This window comes from Triturus cristatus, chromosome 1_2, assembly GCF_964204655.1.
Source record: "Triturus cristatus chromosome 1_2, aTriCri1.1, whole genome shotgun sequence".
Lineage (NCBI taxonomy): Eukaryota > Metazoa > Chordata > Amphibia > Caudata > Salamandridae > Triturus > Triturus cristatus.
This window is the reverse complement of record NC_140580.1, coordinates 519,381,200-519,398,280: the sequence shown is the minus strand read 5'-3', so window position 1 is coordinate 519,398,280 and position 17,081 is coordinate 519,381,200. Positions and strand designations below refer to the sequence as shown.

The window sequence follows — 17,081 nt, the reverse complement described above, 5'->3', positions numbered from 1 at the left end:
GTCCACCCACTGTATTTACACCCTTTAGTATCTCATTGTCTCTTATTCACCGCTGTCCACCTACTGTATTTACACCCAGTATTTCATTGTCTCTTATTCACCACTGTCCACCTACTGTATTTACACCCTTTAGTATTTCATTGTCTCTCATACACCACTGTCCACCTACTGTATTTACACCCTGTAATTCATTGTCTCTCATACACCGCTGTCCACCCACTGTATTTACACCCTGTAGTATTTCATTGGTTCTCATTCACCACTGTCCACCCACTGTATTTACACCCTGTAGTATTTCATTGTCTCTTATTCACCACTGTCCACCTACTGTATTTACACCCTTTAGTATTTCATTGTCTCTCATACACCACTGTCCACCTACTGTATTTACACCCTGTAATTCATTGTCTCTCATACAGCGCTGTCCACCCACTGTATTTACACCCTGTAGTATTTCATTGGTTCTCATTCACCACTGTCCACCCACTGTATTTACACCCTGTAGTATTTCATTGTCTCTTATTCACCACTGTCCACCTACTGTATTTACACCCTTTAGTATTTCATTGTCTCTTATTCACCACTGTCCACCTAATGTATTTACACCCTGTAGTATTTCATTATCTCTCATTCACCCTTGTCCACCTTCTGTATTTACACCCAGTATTTCATTGTCTTATGCACCACTGTCCACCTACTGTATTTACACCCAGTATTTCATTGTCTCTTATTCACCGCTGTCCACCTACTGTATTTACACCCAGTATTTCATTGTCTCTTATTCACCACTGTCCACCTTCTGTATTTACACCCAGTATTTCATTGTCTCTTATTCACCACTGTCCACCTACTGTATTTACACCCTTTAGTATTTCATTGTCTCTCATACACCACTGTCCACCTACTGTATTTACACCCTGTAATTCATTGTCTCTCATACACCGCTGTCCACCCACTGTATTTACACCCTGTAGTATTTCATTGGTTCTCATTCACCACTGTCCACCCACTGTATTTACACCCTGTAGTATTTCATTGTCTCTTATTCACCACTGACCACCTACTGTATTTACACCCTGTATTTCATTGTCTTATGCACCACTGTCCACCTACTGTATTTACACCCAGTATTTCATTGTCTCTTATTCACCACTGTCCACCTACTGTATTTACACCCTTTAGTATTTCATTGTCTCTCATACACCACTGTCCACCTACTGTATTTACACCCTGTAATTCATTGTCTCTCATACACCACTGTCCACCCACTGTATTTACACCCTTTAGTATTTCATTGTCTATCATACACCGCTGTCCACCTACTGTATTTACATCCAGTATTTCATTGTCTCTTATTCACCACTGTCCACCTTCTGTATTTACACCCAGTATTTCATCGTCTTATGCACCACTGTCCACCTACTGTATTTACACCCTGTATTTCATTGTCTCTCATACACCACTGTCCACCCACTGTATTTACACCCTGTAGTATTTCATTGGTTCTCATTCACCACTGTCCACCCACTGTATTTACACCCTGTAGTATTTCATTGTCTCTTATTCACCACTGACCACCTACTGTATTTACACCCTGTATTTCATTGTCTTATGCACCACTGTCCACCTACTGTATTTACACCCTGTATTTCATTGTCTCCCATACACCACTGTACACCTACTGTATTTACACCCAGTATTTCATTGTCTCTTATTCACCACTGTCCACCTTCTGTATTTACACCCAGTATTTCATCGTCTTATGCACCACTGTCCACCTACTGTATTTACACCCTGTATTTCATTGTCTCTCATACACCACTGTCCACCCACTGTATTTACACCCTGTAGTATTTCATTGTCTCTCATTCACCACTGTCCACCTTCTGTATTTACACCCAGTATTTCATTGTCTCTTATTCACCACTGTCCACCTACTGTATTTACACCCTTTAGTATTTCATTGTCTCCCATACACCACTGTCCACCTACTGTATTTACACCCTGTAATTCATTGTCTCTCATACACCGCTGTCCACCCACTGTATTTACACCCTGTAGTATTTCATTGGTTCTCATTCACCACTGTCCACCCACTGTATTTACACCCTGTAGTATTTCATTGTCTCTTATTCACCACTGTCCACCTTCTGTATTTACACCCAGTATTTCATTGTCTTATGCACCACTGTCCACCTACTGTATTTACACCCTGTATTTCATTGTCTCTCATACACCACTGTCCACCCACTGTATTTACACCCTGTAGTATTTCATTGTCTCTCATTCACCACTGTCCACCTACTGTATTTACACCCAGTATTTCATTGTCTCTTATTCACCACTGTCCACCTACTGTATTTACACCCTTTAGTATTTCATTGTCTCTTATTCACCACTGTCCACCTACTGTATTTACACCCTGTAGTATTTCATTGTCTCTCATTCACCCTTGTCCACCTTCTGTATTTACACCCAGTATTTCATTGTCTTATGCACCACTGTCCACCTACTGTATTTACACCCAGTATTTCATTGTCTCTTATTCACCGCTGTCCACCTACTGTATTTACACCCTGTAATTCATTGTCTCTCATACACCGCTGTCGCACCCACTGTATTTACACCCTGTATTTCATTGTCTCTCATACACCGCTGTCCACCTACTGTATTTACACCCTGTAGTATTTCATTGTCTCTTATTCACCACTGTCCACCTACTGTATTTACACCCTGTAGTAGTTCATTGCCTCTCATTCACCACTGTCCACCTACGGTATTTACACCCTGTAATTCATTGTCTCTCATACACCACTGTCCACCTACTGTATTTACACCCTGTAATTCATTGTCTCTCATACACTGCTGTCGCACCCACTGTATTTACACCCTGTATTTCATTGTCTCTCATACACCGCTGTCCACCCACTGTATTTACACCCTGTAATATTTCATTGTATCTCATACACCACTGTCCACATACAGTATTTACACCCTTTCGCATTTCATTGTCTCTCAGACACCACTGTCCACCTACTGTATTTACGCCATGTAGTATTTCATTGTCTCTTATTCACCACTGTCCACCTACAGTATTTACACCCTGTATTTCATTGTCGCTCATACATTTCTATCCACCCACTTTATTTACACCCTGTAATATTTCATTGTATCTCATACACCACTGTCCACCTGCTGTATTTACACCCTTTCATATTTCACTGTCTCTCATACACCACTGTCCACCCACTGTATTTACACCCTGTAATTCATTGTCTCTCATACACCGCTGTCCACCCACTGTATTTACACCCTGTAGTATTTCATTGGTTCTCATTCACCACTGTCCACCCACTGTATTTACACCCTGTAGTATTTCATTGTCTCTTATTCACCACTGACCACCTACTGTATTTACACCCTGTATTTCATTGTCTTATGCACCACTGTCCACCTACTGTATTTACACCCTGTATTTCATTGTCTCTCATACACCACTGTCCACCCACTGTATTTACACCCTTTAGTATTTCATTGTCTATCATACACCACTGTCCACCTACTGTATTTACATCCAGTATTTCATTGTCTCTTATTCACCACTGTCCACCTTCTGTATTTACACACAGTATTTCATCGTCTTATGCACCACTGTCCACCTACTGTATTTACACCCTGTATTTCATTGTCTCTCATACACCACTGTCCACCCACTGTATTTACACCCTGTAGTATTTCATTGGTTCTCATTCACCACTGTCCACCCACTGTATTTACACCCTGTAGTATTTCATTGTCTCTTATTCACCACTGACCACCTACTGTATTTACACCCTGTATTTCATTCTTATGCACCACTGTCCACCTACTGTATTTACACCCTGTATTTCATTGTCTCCCATACACCACTGTCCACCTACTGTATTTACACCCTGTAGTATTTCATTGTCTCTCATTCACCACTGTCCACCTTCTGTATTTACACCCAGTATTTCATTGTCTCTTATTCACCACTGTCCACCTACTGTATTTACACCCAGTATTTCATTGTCTCTTATTCACCACTGTCCACCTACTGTATTTACACCCTTTAGTATTTCATTGTCTCTTATTCACCACTGTCCACCTACTGTATTTACACCCTGTAGTATTTCATTGTCTCTCATTCACCCTTGTCCACCTTCTGTATTTACACCCAGTATTTCATTGTCTTATGCACCACTGTCCACCTACTGTATTTACACCCAGTATTTCATTGTCTCTTATTCACCGCTGTCCACCTACTGTATTTACACCCTGTAATTCATTGTCTCTCATACACCGCTGTCGCACCCACTGTATTTACACCCTGTATTTCATTGTCTCTCATACACCGCTGTCCACCTACTGTATTTACACCCTGTAGTATTTCATTGTCTCTTATTCACCACTGTCCACCTACTGTATTTACACCCTGTAGTAGTTCATTGCCTCTCATTCACCACTGTCCACCTACGGTATTTACACCCTGTAATTCATTGTCTCTCATACACCACTGTCCACCTACTGTATTTACACCCTGTAATTCATTGTCTCTCATACACTGCTGTCGCACCCACTGTATTTACACCCTGTATTTCATTGTCTCTCATACACCGCTGTCCACCCACTGTATTTACACCCTGTAATATTTCATTGTATCTCATACACCACTGTCCACATACAGTATTTACACCCTTTCGCATTTCATTGTCTCTCAGACACCACTGTCCACCTACTGTATTTACGCCCTGTAGTATTTCATTGTCTCTTATTCACCACTGTCCACCTACAGTATTTACACCCTGTATTTCATTGTCGCTCATACATTTCTATCCACCCACTTTATTTACACCCTGTAATATTTCATTGTATCTCATACACCACTGTCCACCTGCTGTATTTACACCCTTTCATATTTCACTGTCTCTCATACACCACTGTCCACCCACTGTATTTACACCCTGTAATTCATTGTCTCTCATACACCGCTGTCCACCCACTGTATTTACACCCTGTAGTATTTCATTGGTTCTCATTCACCACTGTCCACCCACTGTATTTACACCCTGTAGTATTTCATTGTCTCTTATTCACCACTGACCACCTACTGTATTTACACCCTGTATTTCATTGTCTTATGCACCACTGTCCACCTACTGTATTTACACCCTGTATTTCATTGTCTCTCATACACCACTGTCCACCCACTGTATTTACACCCTTTAGTATTTCATTGTCTATCATACACCACTGTCCACCTACTGTATTTACATCCAGTATTTCATTGTCTCTTATTCACCACTGTCCACCTTCTGTATTTACACCCAGTATTTCATCGTCTTATGCACCACTGTCCACCTACTGTATTTACACCCTGCATTTCATTGTCTCTCATACACCACTGTCCACCCACTGTATTTACACCCTGTAGTATTTCATTGGTTCTCATTCACCACTGTCCACCCACTGTATTTACACCCTGTAGTATTTCATTGTCTCTTATTCACCACTGACCACCTACTGTATTTACACCCTGTATTTCATTCTTATGCACCACTGTCCACCTACTGTATTTACACCCTGTATTTCATTGTCTCCCATACACCACTGTCCACCTACTGTATTTACACCCTGTAGTATTTCAATGTCTCTCATTCACCACTGTCCACCTTCTGTATTTACACCCAGTATTTCATTGTCTCTTATTCACCACTGTCCACCTACTGTATTTACACCCTTTAGTATTTCATTGTCTCCCATACACCACTGTCCACCTACTGTATTTACACCCTGTAATTCATTGTCTCTCATACACCGCTGTCCACCCACTGTATTTACACCCTGTAGTATTTCATTGGTTCTCATTCACCACTGCCCACCCACTGTATTTACACCCTGTAGTATTTCATTGTCTCTTATTCACCACTGTCCACCTTCTGTATTTACACCCAGTATTTCATTGTCTTATGCACCACTGTCCACCTACTGTATTTACACCCTGTATTTCATTGTCTCTCATACACCACTGTCCACCCACTGTATTTACACCCTGTAGTATTTCATTGTCTCTCATTCACCACTGTCCACCTACTGTATTTACACCCAGTATTTCATTGTCTCTTATTCACCACTGTCCACCTACTGTATTTACACCCTTTAGTATTTCATTGTCTCTTATTCACCACTGTCCACCTACTGTATTTACACCCTGTAGTATTTCATTGTCTCTCATTCACCCTTGTCCACCTTCTGTATTTACACCCAGTATTTCATTGTCTTATGCACCACTGTCCACCTACTGTATTTACACCCAGTATTTCATTGTCTCTTATTCACCGCTGTCCACCTACTGTATTTACACCCTGTAATTCATTGTCTCTCATACACCGCTGTCGCACCCACTGTATTTACACCCTGTATTTCATTGTCTCTCATACACCGCTGTCCACCTACTGTATTTACACCCTGTAGTATTTCATTGTCTCTTATTCACCACTGTCCACCTACTGTATTTACACCCTGTAGTAGTTCATTGCCTCTCATTCACCACTGTCCACCTACGGTATTTACACCCTGTAATTCATTGTCTCTCATACACCACTGTCCACCTACTGTATTTACACCCTGTAATTCATTGTCTCTCATACACTGCTGTCGCACCCACTGTATTTACACCCTGTATTTCATTGTCTCTCATACACCGCTGTCCACCCACTGTATTTACACCCTGTAATATTTCATTGTATCTCATACACCACTGTCCACATACAGTATTTACACCCTTTCGCATTTCATTGTCTCTCAGACACCACTGTCCACCTACTGTATTTACGCCCTGTAGTATTTCATTGTCTCTTATTCACCACTGTCCACCTACAGTATTTACACCCTGTATTTCATTGTCGCTCATACATTTCTATCCACCCACTTTATTTACACCCTGTAATATTTCATTGTATCTCATACACCACTGTCCACCTGCTGTATTTACACCCTTTCATATTTCACTGTCTCTCATACACCACTGTCCACCCACTGTATTTACACCCTGTAGTATTTCATTGTCTCTCATACACTACTGTCCACCCACTGCATTTACACCCTTTAGTATTTCATTGTCTCTTATACACCACTGTCCACCTGCAGTATTTACACCCTGTATTTCATTGTCTCTCATACACCACTGTCCACCCACTGTATTTACACCCTGAAGTATTTCATTGTCTCTCATACACCGCTGTCCACCCGCTGTATTTACACCCTTTCGTATTTCAATGATTCCTTCATGTCTTTCTTCTCTCAGCATCCATTAGCCATCTTGGAACAATAAATTCATAATAAACTACAGCAAAAGAAACATACAATGGTACAGCCAATAGTCCTCCAACCAACGTCAGACCTATTGGCTTTGCCAACGCTTATTAGATATGACATCTTACATGGATTCTCCCCTTCCGACCCACAATGTCCTTCCATTCTTATGTGTGTCCTACTCTCTCCCATATGACTCTGGTGATAGTTTGCTACACTCCAGTCCCATTCATTTCCCTGAATATATCTCTATTATTTTTAGCATTTCGTTGCTGTTCTGGGCTCATTCTATGCATCATTAGACTTTAAGTACCAATTCATAACCTGCTCTTTATTGGATTCTTCAATAGAAAATATTACCAATGTGAATAACAAGAAATAGAATTCATAGCAAAACAAACATAAAATAAAAAGTGCACAGCATGGGCAGAAACTGGATACCTAAAATGTATTTAAAAAAAAGAAAATGAAGGTTCTGTGCTGTGGAACCTGGGAATGACTTTCCCCAACTCTATAGTACTCTGGAGGCCCCTAAAATGTGAGTTTTTGAGTTAAGCTGTAGTCAGTGGCATAGCACGAGCCTCACGCGACCTCATTTAAGGAGGTGAAAGTGCCCCCTGGCTCCTGGCTGGGTACTGAAAGACAGCTGTAGTCAGTGTACCCCTCCCCATTCCTAGGCCCGATGCCACTGCAATGCGGCACCATTGGTACGTACGCCCATGGCCAGAGTCTAAAAGTAAATAAAAGGGCTGATGATAAAGCGAGTCAATAATACTAGGCAGGTGCCGAGGGTGCCAGCACCAGACAGTGCCAAATTGACACCAAAAGCATCAAATATTACCAATTAATTCTAAGGAGGGAGCAAAAAACAGAAAAATAGAATTTTGCTGAAGGCTCCAGATAGTTTTGCACTTGGTCTCAAATGTCGCTCAAAAATGTACAACAACCACAGACATGTTCTCCCTTCCTTTGCAGCTGGGAAGACCACTGATACAAATGGAATGTGGCATAACAGCCAGAGATGCTGGCTTTGGAACTGGGGGATCATGCTCGAGTCTCAGCGTTGGTTCAACATCCTGTGATTCTGAGCAAATCACTTAACCCCGTGCTTAAAAAATAAGTGTGGCCTTGTGTAACCCTCCAACAGTGCTCCTCATCTTTACGTAGCGCCTCTCTCATATGCATATCATTTGTTGTGTAGCGCTACTCATATCAGTGTAGTGTGTGTCAGTACTTTACACAACGCACACATTATACAGAGACAGTGAATCATACAAGTATGTAAATCAGTCTACAGGGAATGTCACATAAGCCAATGAGGATTACAAGGTGTAGGAATCACATGTCATCCATACTGGTGGGCAGTATATTTTAAGAGGGTTTGGTCTGGGGAAACACAAGCTCAGGATTTAAAGAGTATTCCATGGGGGTCAGCTTTACTGATAAAAATGTATATCTGCCCACACCTACTCATTTTAGCAACATTAGAATAATGAAAGACTGGATAAGTTCTAACTATATCACAAAAAAAGAAAGCGAAGTTCTAACTATACCATTCATGTTTGTCTGCAGCTGTTTGATGACAGGTCATTGGTCACTGTCCTATGTTAGGATTGTAACTACTGAACTGCAAGTAGCACAAGGATCTCTGTGACAAAGGCAGTAACCCACTGAGCTTCCACATAAAATACAGTTCTTCTACAATTAAAAACTACTAACAGACAAATGATTTCTCTCCAGCAGGATCATTTAGCACCAGCGTTATCTGGGCATTTTGCATTGTCTTATTGTTGTCCTGCATCAGCCATGATAATGATAAAAACTGTTTAAATGAAGTACACACAAAGTATGTGTCCTGCTGGGCCTGTGCATATTTTAAAAAGAAAAACAAATGGTAACACATTCTCTTACCTACACCTTTAGTCAAACTTTGTGTCACAGCCTGATGTGATAAGCAGCTGCAGGGGTCAGGAAAGGTGATAGGAATAAACAAACTTATTTTTTCCTGCGCTGCATAGAAAAATAAATATCCATGTAATGTAACTGGTGCTCGTGTAAAGCGCTCCAATACCTTGGGGGCGAGCTTACGCTATATTGAACTATTTAATAAAGTATTCTCTGTCATTTTCTACACGTACATCCATTTTCAAACATTCTTGAGCCATTTTTTTTTCTCTCTTCTGTGGAGATCTGGGAACGTTTCCATGTTCACTATCAGCATCGGGGGACACTGCAGGCCACAGAGGAAACACTCTGTGCCATCCAGGGAGACTGCGAAGCCAATTGCATTTCCAATGCTTGCTTACCTTCCAATGTGTCCCAGCAGAGTCCTGTCCCTGGAGCTGCAAACCTTCTCCGCCAACACTCTGTTGCCTCGTCCCTTCTCAGAGGCTGTGCCTTGTGGGGAATGCTCTCTCTGGGGCCCCCACCCCCATCCCTTTTCCGGCCGGGCTCTGACTGAAGAGAAACAATGTAACTTGTTACTTTGTTTCTCTTCAGTCCTGCCCTGGGTCAGCGCGAGGAGCTCTGAGCAGGCTGCAGACTGCACCTGCTTTTTACAGCAAGCATTTCTCTCCCAGCTCTTTACCGAAGAGCTGAGGAGGCCCCCTTCACCTAACCGAAGACTGGGGGCCCCCCCGCACCGCGGGGGCTGCGGGGGTGTTTGTTACGCCCCTGGCTGGTGGGTGCGGTCTGCCCTGCTCCTTACCAGAGTCGGCGGCGCTCAGGGCCCCCGGTGCCCTCCCTGTCCCCTCAGTGATTTCAGGGACAGCAGGGGCCTCTGCAAGGGGATGGGCATAGCGTCTGGATGGCTTCTCAGGTCGCAGCGCAGACCACATCGGACATCTTCGGTGTTGCGTAGGTCTCTGCCTCACTTTCCCTGTATCAGGCAGCCATCGCGAAGGCCACGTTTCAGTTTTTGCTGGGTGCAGTGAATACTTCGGTGTCACGGCTACAGGATGGGTTGCTTTCGATCCACACTCAGCTCTGCTCGTTCGACACGTCACGATGGGCTCGGCACACTGGGATTTTGCAGGATATCTGTGCCCGGGCTCCGGAGCTCTTCTATTCTGCGTCCCCCATGATCGGTGGCTAGCCACACCCCAAACATTTAAGGGTTAAAGCAAAATATATCCATGGAACAGAGGACAGACCATCCCTCTCCCATTCCAAGACTTGCAATCTGACAGCGTGAGGGTGCCATAGAACATATGCCACCTGTGGTCCTTGGTAACATATGCCACCTGTGGTCCTTGGTCACGTATGTCACCTGTAGTCCTTGGTAACATATGCCACCTGTGGTCCTTGGTAACGTATATCACCTGTAGTCCTTGGTAACGTATACCACCTGTGGTCCTTGGTAACATATACTGCCTGTGGTCCTTGATAACGCATACCACCTGTAGTCCTTTGTAATGTATGCCACCTGTGGTCCTTGGTATCGTATACCGCATGTAGTCCTTGGTATTGTATACCACCTGTAGTCCTTGGTAATGTATACCACCTGTAGTCCTTGGTAACGTATACCGCCTGTGGTCCTTGGTAATGTATACCGCCTGTGGTACTTGGTAATGTATACCGCCTGTGGTCTTTGGTAACGTATACCACCTGTAGTCCTTGGTAACGTACACCACCTGTAGTCCTTGGTAACGTATACCACCTCTCATCCTTGGTAACATACACCACCTGTAGTCCTTGGTCTGCATCCCTTCGCCACAGCTGCAGAGCCTTTATTTGGCAAGGGAAGGCAGTGAAAGTGACATATGGTTCTTGAGAGTTTATTAAATGTGCTCTGCGTCCTCTTTTTCGAAGGCAACATTTCGAGAATTCTTCAGTTACATGGTAAGATAGAATGTTTCTAGTGTTGCTTCTTAGTCTTTCAACGCCTAATGGTCCAAACAGTCCACACTGGCTAGGGTTGTACTTGGTGGGCAGTGATGTTCTTGAATTTTTTACCTCTTAACATTCATCAGTTGCATTCTTATATCAGATTCTGCTGCCATCTTGATGATGCCTTATTGCTTTTGTAGGCAATGGTATTTTTCCTACTTTCATCTGGCATTTCCATGTACATGACATAAGTACATCAGTCACAGCGACACTATACTCTGCAGTGGTCCACCTCTGTTTTCTTAGATGTGGAATCCTATCTCATGGCTGTATTCTTCTAGATTTTTGGATATCTACCTGTTTAGCATCTTCCCCTCCTCCTGTTGGTTGTTTTATATCCTCTACAGTACCTTATCTTGAGTAGGTGGACATCTATAAGTTTGCATCCATTGACAGTGGCACCTCCAATTATTGTTTCATTTTCACAAACATTGGTTACTTTTCATAGGACTTCACACGACTACTTTTGTTGGAAGAATTAAACTCTAGAATGACTTAGGAAGGACTCATTACACTAAAAATACATTCTTACTATGGGGAAAAGTCTCAACAAGCTATGCTGGACTTAATATAGATTTTTGTAGGAGTAAGTAACCTAAATGTCAATAGAAATTAATGTAGGTTCATCTAAAAAAGTAACAATGGTTTGATTGGCTTTAAACATTCAGCTTTTATTTGAATGTGATTAAAATGTTCTTATTTTATCCTAGATCAGCGGTTCTTACCCTAGAGTCCCCAACCCCAGCTCAGGGGGCCTATGGCTGTTTACAAAATGAAATACCATTGGCAGATTAATAAAGTATATATACATAAAGGAGCAAAATTGAAATAGTACAATGCTCCATAAACGTGAAATAATTTGAAATTGGATGTTTAAAGTTAAGTTGGTATCCTTAGCTTATTCATGGTAGAAGCGCAAGTCCAGCAACCAAAGTCTAGTATGGATGACTGGTTGCTTCATTTGAAACACTGGTATGGACTGACAGAATAAGAGTATGCAGTGGCATATATCTGTTTGTCTTTTAGAAATAAAACCAAATTTTGGAAAGATCTATCCCAACCACTGAAGTTAAATTTTGCTTTTGTATATTTTTTGTTTCTGAACTAAATACAAATGTTCGTGATTTGTGTATCTGTTGGATGTATACTTGTTTCTGTATTTTTGTTTACTGTTTTGAAGTTTAAATCATAGATATTGCTTAGGTCAGAGCCTTCGGCTTCCAGTTGTGATTCAGTAAGGGGTCCACAGAAGTCAAAACTTTAGGAACCGATGTCGTAGATTTTGCAATTTGCCTTTACCTATCATCAGACGGATTTAACACTGAGAAGTTCTTTAGGGACAGCTATAAAACTCAAATGAATACAAAATATAAATTCAGTAAAACAAATATTTACCTAGCAGATCCAGAGATGGCCATTTATATAATGTCTGTTCGAGAGATTTAAAACAAATTACATTAGAAGGTGATTTTGATGTAGATGTCAGCAGCTAGATACAAGAAAGAAATAACAAAACGTTTGCACTTTTTAATTGTTCGATTTTCCTAACTGCATTTTCAATACTTTCCATAGGGCCTTGGGCGCAAGAAGGTTGACAAAGATAAAGGGCAGCAGGTTTCTCAGAACTTTATTCTATGGAGTCATGATACACCTCCAAAAGCAACCAGCTATCTTGATGGTTACACCAATTACCAGACATCGTATACAAGCCCGCAAGGTGTGTGCACCAGCGAGCGCGCTTTTTGTGGACGCTATGCAAAATGTCACATGGCAAAGTCGCTATGTGTTGAAGCTATTCCTGAGAAATCGGACTTATGCCATCTGGACCCCAGCATGCAGGACAAAATACCACCAAGAACGGAATCTGTTACCCTGCCTCCCACCTGTAATTCATCTAACTCAGCCTCAGTGCAGTCTTTGTAGTTTGTCCATTTGTATATGTAATGTAAAATAATACAAGCAAATGTGACCGACGCAACCACTAAGTGGTGTAAGTGTTGCCTAACATTTTCATCGTTTATTTTTTTTTTAGTTGTGTTTCATATAAGCGAAAACTGGATTTGCACCTCTAAATATGTACTGGAAGTAGACAGTAACCTTTAGTGACTCATTTCCCCCCAAAAAACAGACATTTAAATACACTGGACCTGATTTACAAACTGCACTTTGTAGTATGTTTTGTAGTACTACAAAACGTCCTACAAATTGCAATTCACAAACTACGTGCAAAGTTTTATGCTTCAGCAATGCCTATATTTATGTGTGCGGAATTCTCCACCTCGATTTTGGAGTCTCCACATACTTACGTTTTAGTAGTAAATGTAGGTAGGACTGGAGGGAGTGGGAGGGAAAAGGGGTACAAACGGGGATGAGATTAGAAGGGAGTAAGTGAGGGTCAATCAGGGCCTTGGTAAGGGACTTCACCCCCGCCCCTACAAAAATAAGCCAATTGCATTACTCTGGGATGGAGACATGCAACTTACACTTCTGTAGTACGTTAACACTTCATGAGCCTGATTCACATAAGTAACTTACACTTTTGAGTACGTTTTGGTATTCACAAACTGCACTTTTGTAGTGACTTACGCTTTTGTAGTAAGTCCAGCTCTACACATGGCCAACCACAGATAATGCAACACCCTCTCGTAGAAAATAATGCAGGTACAAAAGTATACAAAAGTATAAGGTACTATAAAAGTGCAATTTGTGAATTCTGAAAAGTAGTAAACTTACCCAGAAAGGTAAGATGCTACAAAAGTGCAGTTTGTAAACAGAACTATGTCGTACATGTTGTAGTACTTCTGTAACACTACATAACCTAGTACAAAGTGCAGTTTATGAATCAGGCCCAGAGTTTGTGAATACTGAAAGTAGTAAACATATTCCAAAGTGTAAATTACTCAAACGTGTAAGTTAACTTTGTGAATCAAGCCCATTGTGTATGTAGCTCACATAATTATCCTTTCAGCATTTCATAAAGTCGAAGACCCTGAGGTACTCATTAATACTTATTAGATCAGTGGAATGTGGAGGACTCCATTGAAGACAATGGAGTGCTCCATGCTTCTACGGGCCGGTAAAAGCCCGCTGAGCAACTTTTCACATGGTGTTTGTTTACAGCTGTTGCTGTGAACTAAGGCCTCTCGGAGCTCCAGGGGATTTAAACCCATTTGAGCTCCGAGAGGCCTTTGTTTTATTTGTTAGAACATTCTGCCCTCTAGTGGCAGAATGTTCTAATAGCCTTATAGCCCTCCATAGGTGGGCTATACCGGCCATTAAAGTCCCGCTCCCATGTTAAAGGCCCTCGCCTTCAGCTCGGGCCTTTAACGCTGGAGAGGGCCTTTAATGGCCGGTACAGCCCGCTATGGCGGGCTAAAAGACTATATTATGACACTGCTTACAAATAATTCAGTGGTGTGCACTAATAAAAATGTTGTTATGAACAACTATTGTTAAAGTAATTTTCTACCGGCATAAAAAGATGCTAAAATCATTTCAATCATGTGCTTTGCCCTTTGTAGTGTATCTAATCTAGATAACTCATACTATACACCACTGCCACACGTCTCTTAAGAAGTCATCGCCCTGCCCATAAAATATCAACAAAGACTGCGAGTGCCACTTCTGAAGGGGGCCTGTGGTATAGTATAACAGCTGGCACTAATTTCACCTGTTGCCGTCTGACCTTACTGATAACTGTAGGGTTGGCTTCCGTGCTGTGAAAAACAAGCATTTGCAATGCAATAGGTCTTGCATTAATGATAGTTTGAGGTACTGGTGTTTCAAATAATAATGCAACGCTAATAGCTCATACTTTCAGTAATGCGAAACCAAGTGCATTACAAATGCTTGCGTAGTGTGCCAGGTAACCAGCATTGTATGTCTTAGTACAGAACCGCATGCTGCTACTAGAGGTCCCAAGTGAGCAAGGCACCAGCACTGCATCTCGGTGCAGTACCGCAAGCTGCTCCTAGAGGTCCCTAGTGAGCAAGGCACCAGCACTGCATGTCTCGGTGCAGTACCGCAAACTGGTCCTAGAGGTCCCTAGTGAGCAAGGCACCAGAACTACATCTCTCGGTGCAGTACCACAAGCTGTCCCTAGTGAGCAAGGACACTAACACTGCATGTCTCGGTGCAGTACCGCAAGCTGCTCCTAGAGGCCCCTAGTGAGCAAGGCACCAGCACTGCAGACCTCTTTTGGTCACATATGGTACTGCACCCTGCAGAAGATATGGTAAATCCACCCTACCCATAATGCATTGCATGCAAGACTATACTATGAGTACATTAAAATTGCTATCTCCATATATACAGTTAGTAGCTTTGAAATGTAACAAAATAATTATTACTTTAATTTCGGATTAGGCTGTATTCTGTGTGGAGCTGATGATGGGAAATTTATAGACTGACTCATATAAATGTGAGATGTTCTAGTGAGTGTAGTAACCACTGCCAGCCTAGCTTAGGACCAAGTGTGTGTCTTGCCTGAAGCCTTTTAAGAAAGTAGTGCCTTGAGGCTGTAATTAAAACCTAGGGAGTAACAACACATGTAACGGGGGTGTCTTCATGGAGGTTACAAGAAGAGACAGGGTGGTACTAAGGAGGGACTACTAAGCCTATTGACCAATGAAAAGCCACCATTTACGAAGGACAGGAGCCAGTTATAAAGATGGGCGGAGCTTTATGCCCATATCCTGAATACAGCATGTCTCGAAGAGACAGCGCAAGTGCTGCCTAGGCGAGACCTAAAGAGACCGAGTGTGAGAGATAAGATAGTCTGTCTGCCTCAGACCAAGACACTGCCAGGAGGCCCAGAAAGAAACACAAGATTGTGCTTTCTGCCACGAAGGACGGTAGTCTGGGGTATGCCTGGAGCAGAGTCCAGAGTGAATCACAGTGCCTGTAGTGATTGCTTGGGTTGTTACTTCAGGGAAAGGGATGCTGAATGACTATATGTGTAAACTGGAAGTTTTCAAGGAGTGGGTTGTGTATTTGTCTCTCCTGAGCGCGAGGAGCTCAGTTATTCTGTCTGCGGAACTGCCTGGCTGCTGCGCCCATTTCCCTTCTAACCCAGCCAAGTGTGTTCTGACTAGGCGTGCCATATTGTACTCAACGCGTACAGTGCACAGATAATGGAATGGAATCATCAGAACTCGGACCAGCCAATTTCTTTGTAGGTGAAGCGTATGATTAGCCACTGATAACGCTGCCAACTGTGGGTGAATTTAAGGGCAATGGGTGGGAATCTGCTCCCCTGCCAAGGACTGGGTCCTGCTGTAGCATTTGGATCGCAGTCTAGTAAGAACATCTCATGTTTTCCACATAGGAATTTAGACACGGCTTGTATTGTAGCTGGACCCCAAGCACCTTGAGACGGGCTACAGATACCACCCACCCTCAGTCGGATCACTGTTGTGTCCGCCAAATGGATCTAAAGGACATATGCAGGAAACCCAGCTAAGATTTATGATGATTCATTTTTATTTCTCAATCCAGATTCTCATTTTTGTACACAACATCCTTCATTTAACGTGTGATAACACAACTTCAAAAAAACTTTACAAAGTCCAAAGGAAAACATAATATATTGTGTGACAATGCATTTCAAAGCACATTGGCTTCTTTATCAGGAGTTTTCTCTCATTTGAGCATATCAGTCTAAGGAAAAAGACAGACACATAGAATAATGTTTGTAGATGATATATTTTGATATTTGTTGAAAATATATTGTAACACCAAAGTCTCAAACCTTACAAGCTTATGACCTTTAAATATCATTATCGAAGTTTTTTTTTTTCAAAACATATTTTATTTTGTCAATTTGTCTATCACAACGCAGGGCTCTGTTCTCCAGAGACGTC

The 17,081-nt window shown here is 42.1% G+C and overlaps 1 protein-coding gene across 1 annotated transcript in view; it reads left to right on the top strand.

Moving 5' to 3' along the window:
* The window catches only part of TEX36 (testis expressed 36), a 47,347-nt gene extending 34,138 nt beyond the window's left edge, over positions 1-13,209 (top strand). Inside the window, exon 4 of the mRNA XM_085615003.1 lies at positions 12,793-13,209. Coding sequence (XP_085471129.1) covers positions 12,793-13,143 — 351 coding nt within the window. The 3' untranslated portion in view covers positions 13,144-13,209. The remainder of the gene's footprint in view (positions 1-12,792) is intronic.
* The last annotated feature ends 3,872 nt before the right edge of the window (positions 13,210-17,081 follow it).